The 7818-nt window shown below is 33.6% G+C and overlaps 1 protein-coding gene across 3 annotated transcripts in view; it reads right to left on the bottom strand.

Moving 5' to 3' along the window:
• Positions 1-2221: 2221 nt before the first annotated feature.
• Positions 2222-7818, bottom strand: part of LOC148941067 (putative Na(+)/H(+) antiporter nhx-9) — a 265572-nt gene continuing 259975 nt past the window's right edge. For all 3 annotated transcript variants that reach the window (XM_089104941.1, XM_089104942.1, XM_089104943.1), the window contains one exon: positions 2222-5334. In XM_089104941.1, the coding sequence (XP_088961067.1) occupies positions 5207-5334 (128 nt within the window). In that variant the 3' untranslated portion in view covers positions 2222-5206. The remainder of the gene's footprint in view (positions 5335-7818) is intronic.

The following is a 7818-nucleotide window of genomic DNA, read 5'->3' as shown; positions in this document are numbered from 1 at the left end:
GAGTAAATTTATCAGAAGTATGCTAAAATAGAAAAAGGCAAAAAGAAAGACATTTTCGTCTTAACAGCTTTTTTTTCACAAATCTGTGAACATATCAAAATTTAGGCCCCTATAAAGAGAAAAATGTATATTTTAGAAATAGCATACATTTTGACCAATGAATAGACACAAAACAGTTCCAAAGAATTGTGAATATTACCTATGTTTCATCACTAAAAGAAACAAAATATAATAACTAATAAATACTATTAATTAATTTTAATTATCTTACTATCAAATTCATTGTGTTTTGTAAAAAACAGCTTCCCATTTTGCTTCTGAAGATAAAAGAAAAGTACAGAAATAACCAACGTTTAAATATTCCAAACATACAGATTAATAAATATACATATACCAAGGACATGCGCAGGGGGAGGGGGGCTAAAAACACCAAATAAGAAACGTAAAAATATCAAACAGTGCGCCTTATCCGCATATTTGTTTCAAAGAATGGTAAGTCCTTGTACCAAAAGAATTTCTTCCTTGTAAATTTTGAAATTAAAAATTCAAGTCTACTTTTGGAATCCAAGGAAATCTTAGTTCTCCTTAGCGTTGCCAACGCGGTACAACTGTACCGTCTTTGGTACAATTTAGAGGTCCTGGCACAGTGTAGTACATTTAGAAATTGTTGGTACAATCAGATTTCCCAGTATATTTAGGTTTTACTTGCTCCTTTTTGACTCAAATATCTGTTCTAAGTTTTAGTTTATTTAAAGTTTTCGTATTGTTAGGGCAAATTTTTTAGCTTGCTGTTCCGGTTAATCGGAAAACTGGTACAGTTTTTTCAAAGCATTGACTACACTGGTTTGAAGTCTATTCTTGGAATCCAAGGAAATCTCAATTCTCCTGTGTAATTCTACAACAAAAAGATATCAGTAAATCTGTTTTTCTAAGAGCGTTTTTTTTTAAACACGATTTTTAAATAAAGGTTTTTTTTACACGATTTTTAATTAATACTCCTTACTTTAGTTTAATGCTGCAACCTAGTAAGGATCCAAGGATCCCTGAATCCCTAGTAAGGATCCGAGTAAACGAAATTTAAACACATTTGAAAAAAAAAGTGCCCAATGATAAAATTTCTCCTTTAAAGATGATTCAGGAAAGATAACTGTTATATATGTTCGTCTTAAGTTCATGGCGAAAACAAATTTAGGAAAATTTTGAAAGAACTTGAAACTCCTCAAAATTGATTACGGATCGAAATGAAAAGTAAACCATTCAAATCACTATGGTCAAAAGCCCCAGACTGAGGGGTTTTGAGCCCCCCCCCCCTCTTGATACACATAAAAAGTCGCTTCTGCCTGTGCAGCAGTGACCTGTCTCTTTTTTCCTTTACTTACATAAAATCCACTAATAAACAAAATCCTCAAAAAATAATCTCATTTGTACTACCTGACTAAATTACTATTACTATAACTGCTACTAGCACCAGGGTCGTATCAGCAGAGGGGGAGGCGATGGGTACCAGGTTTGACCCCTCTCCCGTAATTTTTGTTCGTTTCTTACAAAAGTAACAAAAATACATATAAACATATTTTTGTTGCGTTTTGTAAAATTTTGCGAACCCCCCCCCCCCCCCCCCGAACAGAAAACTGGTATACGGCTACGACTAACACCATCTAACTTTTGGATTTAAATGGATATGCTTAACGAACGTTCGAATTTTTACTAGGCGATGCCTCAATCCACCATAAGGCCATATGAGACACGTTTACAATAATGGGATCATGTCAAACTAGCCTAGATTATTCATTGACCCGTCTCTAAATACGCGACAGATGGTTCTCGATTAACTCTACCAATTTTAAATTTACTATTTAAATAAAACTCACTTATTAAATAACACCTTTAGAAGTAATCTCATTTGTACTATCTAACTAAATAATTGTTAAAATATCAGTTAATAGCACCATTTTATTTTTAAACTCAAAAACAAGGCGACCCAAAAAGAGTTTAAATACTTTAGAAGCTGACGGCTCAATTGATGCTGGACTTGGCAGTCTGACAGCCCGAGCATTAGGCAGGCCACCAGGAGGTGAGAGGTTTCCTCTTCAGTATTCTAAGCACGTGACTTAAACGGGGTTTTCTTAGCACCGGTAATTTTCAGTTTAAAATTTGTATTCAAATACCCGACTTAAGTATTGTTAATATATCAGCTAATAGCACCCTTTCGTTCTTAAACTGAAAAATAGGGTGACCCAAATTTGCTTTAATACTTTAGAAGCTGACGGCTCAATTGATGCTAGGATTGGCAGTTTGCCAGCCCAAGCATTAAGCTGACCACCTGGAGGTGAGAGGTTTCCTCTTCAGTATTCTAAGCACGTGACTTAAACGGGGTTTTCTTAGCACCGGTGATTTTCAGTTTAAAATTTATATTTAAATACCCAACTAAGGTATTGTTAATATATCAGCTAATAGCACCATTTCCTTTTTAAACTCGAAAACCCAAAAATTTCTTAAGTAATTTAGAAGCCGACGGCTTAATTATTGATCGATTTGGCAGTTTGCCAGCCCAAGCATTAGGCAGACCACCTGGAGGTGAGAAGTTTCCTCTTCGTTATTCTAAACTCGCGACTTTGACGGTGTTGTCTTAGCACCGGCGATTTTTTAGTTTAAAATTTAAATATTCAAATAAAGTACTGTTAATATATCAGTTGATAGCACCATTTCATTCAAATAATAGCAAAATATAGTCAAGTTTGTAGACAAAATGAAAAGTACGCACGACTACAGCACCAATAATGGTGCAGCACCAGTTTGTAATTTTTCAGTTTCAAAGCACCATCTTTATAATTGTACAATCAGAGTAAATATTTTCATAAAATCAAATTGGAATATGACATTTTCTTACGAAATGATGACAATAATTACGAATTTAAATTGAAACATCATTAAAAGTCAACACATATGTCATTCTGATAATACTCATCTGATTCTTTTAACGAATTCACAAGTTTGATGGCATGAATTATTAGTGATATAATGAATATTTTAGAATATGAATAATTATAATTAATATTTAAAGTAATTAGCAAGAGTTTTGACACTCTAGCAGAGGCATTCACCCTCGATTTATACTTAAAAGGAGAATTCGTCCCTACATCGATGCCAAGATCAAATTGGAATAGGGCCAAGTATAGCATTTCAAGACAAATTTATAACTATGTTTGGGCTAAGCCCTGCTTTACATAATACTGAACTTAACTATTAAGATTTAAGACCTAAAATCTTTAAATCTTAATAGGAATTCGACAGTTTATCCTTTAAATATTAACATACAACACTACCAATCTTATGCCATAGAAGAATAACTGCCAAAATTTGGTCAAAACTCTATAGACAAGTCTCTAAAGTAACAAAATCGGATGTCAATTAACTATAAATGTCGAAGAATGGCATGAAATATCATTTAAATATTAATCCCCTTAAATGAGATGATGATGCGCAATGGAGAAGTCCTGATTTTTATGATATTTAATTTCAGCAAAACCTTGATTTTAAATAGTTCTACAAGAAAAGAAGCCATCTTAAACAACATAATTAACATGATATTTACTAATTAATGTCAAAAATATGATTGTAATTTAGTAATTAACCACGTAAATGTGATAACGAAATGCATTGAGAAACCCTGATTTTTATAATATTGAATTTTAGTAAACCTTTGACGTTTTATGATTGTAAATCCACTTTTTAAGGGCATTTTCAATATTTCTTTGAAGTTTTAGTGATTTTGACATGTTCTTTTTCAATTTTCCCAGAATATATTTTCTTCTTTTCTGGCTCATACAAAAAGTATGAGCCACATTCTTTTTACAACCAGCCATCCTTCGTAAATTCAAAATACATCTTTCAAATTTTTTGGTATCTCAACTACTGATTTACAACACTACCATCCGAATGTCACGGCAGCATGATTTCCAATATTTTTACATAATCCTACAAAAACGGAGTCATCAATAACACAATAATCAACCTGTTATTTACTTACAAGTATCAAAAATAAGATTAAACATCATTTTTATAATTAAAGACATAAATATTATAACGACCTGTATTTCAGAAACCTTGACATTTTTTATCTTAGTAGTTCCCCTTTTTGGTGATGGTGACATTTTTTTTTATTTGTTTGACATTTTGTCATTGACATCCCCTTTTTCTGTTTTTCAAGAATATAATGTCTTCTTTTCTCGCTCATAGAAACAGTAGAAAAATGGAAGTATTAATATTAAAATTGTTCTTGCTTTAAATTAAAAAAAGAAAATAAACAGAATATTCTTTTTACAAACAGCCGCCCAATTCAAAATATATCTTTGAGATTTTTTTGGTATCTCAAATATTAACTCGTAATGTCACAGCAGCATCACTGACAATATTTTTACACAATTCTACAAAAAAGGAGTCTTCTTAAACAACATCATTAACAATAATACTAAATTTCAGCAAACCTCGACATTTTGTCATTGTGGTTCCACTTTTTGATGACCTTTTTTTTTACATTTCTTTGATATTTTTGCTATTCTGACATGCCAAGATAAAGGAGCCATCTAGCAATATAATTAATTAATTAAGTGTAATAACGACCTACATTGGAGAGACCCGAGTTTTATAGTATTGAATTCTAACGGCACTTGACTTTTTGTCACTGTGGCTTCACTTTTTGATGACATTTTTTTTTATATTTCTTTGAAATTTTTACTATTCTCACAGAATCTTGTTCTATTTTCCCAAAATACATTATATTCTTTTTCCTTGATTACAGAAACAACTAGAAATTGAAGCTTTTAATATAACAACTGCTCTTGTTTTATCTTAAAAAAACAACTTAAAACACAAAAGAAAAAAAAGGAATATATCGTTCGCGTACCACATTTTCAACCATTACATCCATCCACCACAGTATCCTTCTATGGCATTATGCAGTCAATACAAAAAAACAGTAAAATTAAACAATTTTTACATAAGCACTTTCATTAACATAGTATTTAATAAAAAAAAACAACTTAAAAAAAACACTTAAAGGTTATTAAATCTTCTCTTCTTGTAAATCCAGTTGCGTCAATCACGTGATGCCATTCAATCACGTGGCACAGTTTTATCACGTAGCTGTTTCCAAGCACAAAATAAGACCTAACATTCTATTCTAAGCATCCCACTAAGTTTTTGTTCATGGTTTTGCATCCTTGTCTTCATCTTCAGGCATTGAAATAGTAGTAGTTTTCACATGATCGCCCTCTGATTGTTTAAATAAGTTAATTACAGATGGCGTTGGTTCCATTGAGGTCTTTATTGATCCTGTAAAATTTATATTTCAAAATGAGAAGAAGAAAGAATTTGCAAATAGGCTTTTGCAAATAGAAAATAGGCTTTTGCAAATAATTAAATATTAAAAGAAGCAGTATAGCGAATAAAAAAAGGATATGCTGCTACAGATATCTTTGTATTGTTAATTCAGCTTATATAAAGATTTAATAGCAAAGAAGAAAGGTCAACAAAAGCAAGAAACGGAAAAATGCATAGAAAATATATAATTTGGGCTATCTATTTGCACATTAGGGGTGTGGGGATATAGTAAAGCACAACGCTTTTAGGAATGACTTAAGTAAGTAGTTTAGGATTTTTTAAATTTATTTTCAAGATTTTATATTGTATCCTTTTGGGTAGGCCTACCTGTAGACTAATACCCGGATTGCTATTATAAGCATCTTTGCAACGTCAAGCTGCAAGGGAATGGCACTTAAAAAAAAAACAAATTTAAGTAAGAAGAAAAAACAGAAATTTTCTTACGGAAGAAAATGGAAAATTTGAAACTTAAAAAAAATTTACTACTTCTCATATTACGCAAGATATAATTACAAAAATAGCTCAAATTAAGTGTCACGTGATATTTAAGAATATCTGTAGAATTTTAAAGTTAGAACTTTACTGAAAACATTAAAATCCCCCCCCCCCAAAAAAAGGGTTCCCTTGGGAGCAAAACATTTCATAAGTAGCTTGCAGAAATTAAAAACTTCAGCCCAGTTTACTAAATTAAGTTTCCACTTGGCTCGTTACTTCCCTAAAGAAACTTGTTTGTTTTTTAAATTAAACTTTGCTGATTTTTAAATATATACAACACATCTTATAAAAAGATTTTTGTCAACATTAGGCGATAAAACTAAAGAAGTCAATATCAGTAATGTTAAAATGAATTCCTAAATATAGGTTTTACATACTATCTCCCTTAATTTTTGCCACAAGATATATACAACTTTGTCACATAGATAAAGAGCCCGGGGGATATTTTGTCAACGGTATCTTTAAGAATGAATAAAAATTAATAAAGAGTAAAAATTCATTTGTTTCCATGAAAGTGAATATAAATAAATGGCTCCTTTTCCATGGCTCCATGGCTCCTTTTCCATGGCTCCATGGCTCCTTTTCAGCTGCAAAGGGGATAGGAGCAAAATAAACCTGAGGGGGATTGTAAAACTCTTGTCAAGAATTAGGACATGAAGATTATTATGGTGCCCTTTTGAAGTCTCCCAGCTTATGCACTCAAGAAATGGCAACAAAAACTCCCCTTTTTGGTGCCATATGGCACCTAACAATAGAATTAATAAAACTAATCTATAAGAAGCACATATAGCAGTATATTTTAAATCAGCCAATAAACATCCCTCCGAGATCTTATGGTCGCCTGCTAGTCTTGGCAAAAAGAAAAAAAGAAATAGAAACCAGTAAGGGACTGTAAGCTAACCAGGAAAAAATCAATTTCCCTCGTTTTTAAAGATGGGGGGGGGGGACTGCGGTTTATGGTCCTATACCCTCAAAAATTGAAGAATTTGCATTCCCCAGCATGTTGGCGTTCTTTGGGCACAAATTGATGTTTCCTGGCGCAAAATAGTATAGGTAAGTATATAAGTATGACGGCACTAGACTCTTAACGTCCAAACCGGCGGTGCTGATCTCCGTTTCGTGGCCCTTCATCCAGGAAGTGCAAGGTGGGGCTGGGGGCCAGCCATCCTGTGCTTTTGCAGACTCTTCCTGCTTACCTTCCCCAAATTTCTCCAGGTACCCATTTAGAGCTGGGTCGCTTCTGGCTAAGCTTACAGAGCCATACCACTGACCCGCGTCCCAAACCAAATAACTGGCCATGCCAGGGATCGAACCCGTGCCCCTTGGACAAAGAATTCTCAACCCAGCGAACGTCCACTGGCGCAAAATAGCCCTTTGCTGTGGCGTGATATCTTTCGTTTACACAAAAAGCAGCGGCGAATCTCCAGCATTTTTATTGTGGGGGGGGGGGGGGGGTCAAGAGGGGACCATATCTGGAAAGTCAAAGGACATGGGATGTATAATATTTATTTTCTCCACATTATTGGGGGGGGAGGGGTGCAACTGCCCCCCTTGCCATCCCCAAACGACACCCTTGGTAAAAAGGGCACTAGATATTGCAATTTTCGTCCAAAATACCCTTCAATTGATGTTACTGTTTATAAATAGTTCAAATGAAAAATTCCTTTTGTTCGGCCAACCTATTGCATTATGTATGCTTCCATAGTAGTTGGGATGTGATCAGGTGATCCTAACCTTTTCTCCTTCCTAGACATTTGCTTTTGATGATGTTGGAAAAAGGTACTGTAATTTTTTAGGTAAATTATTCATATAGAAATGGATCAACAGCCCATATTTAGGTGCCAGCAGGAGCTTTAAACCTCAAACTCCCACTCCTTTCCCACTAGTGTCTGGAAGGCTCCATGAAATTGAGTCTTAAATACCTAAATATAGCAAGGTCAT

The sequence above is a fragment of the Artemia sp. Qi Xiang Cuo genome, chromosome 19 (genome assembly GCF_049724085.1).
Source record: "Artemia sp. Qi Xiang Cuo chromosome 19, ASM4972408v1, whole genome shotgun sequence".
Taxonomy (NCBI): Eukaryota; Metazoa; Arthropoda; class Branchiopoda; order Anostraca; family Artemiidae; genus Artemia; species Artemia sp. Qi Xiang Cuo.
This window is presented reverse-complemented; position numbering and strand designations above follow the sequence as displayed.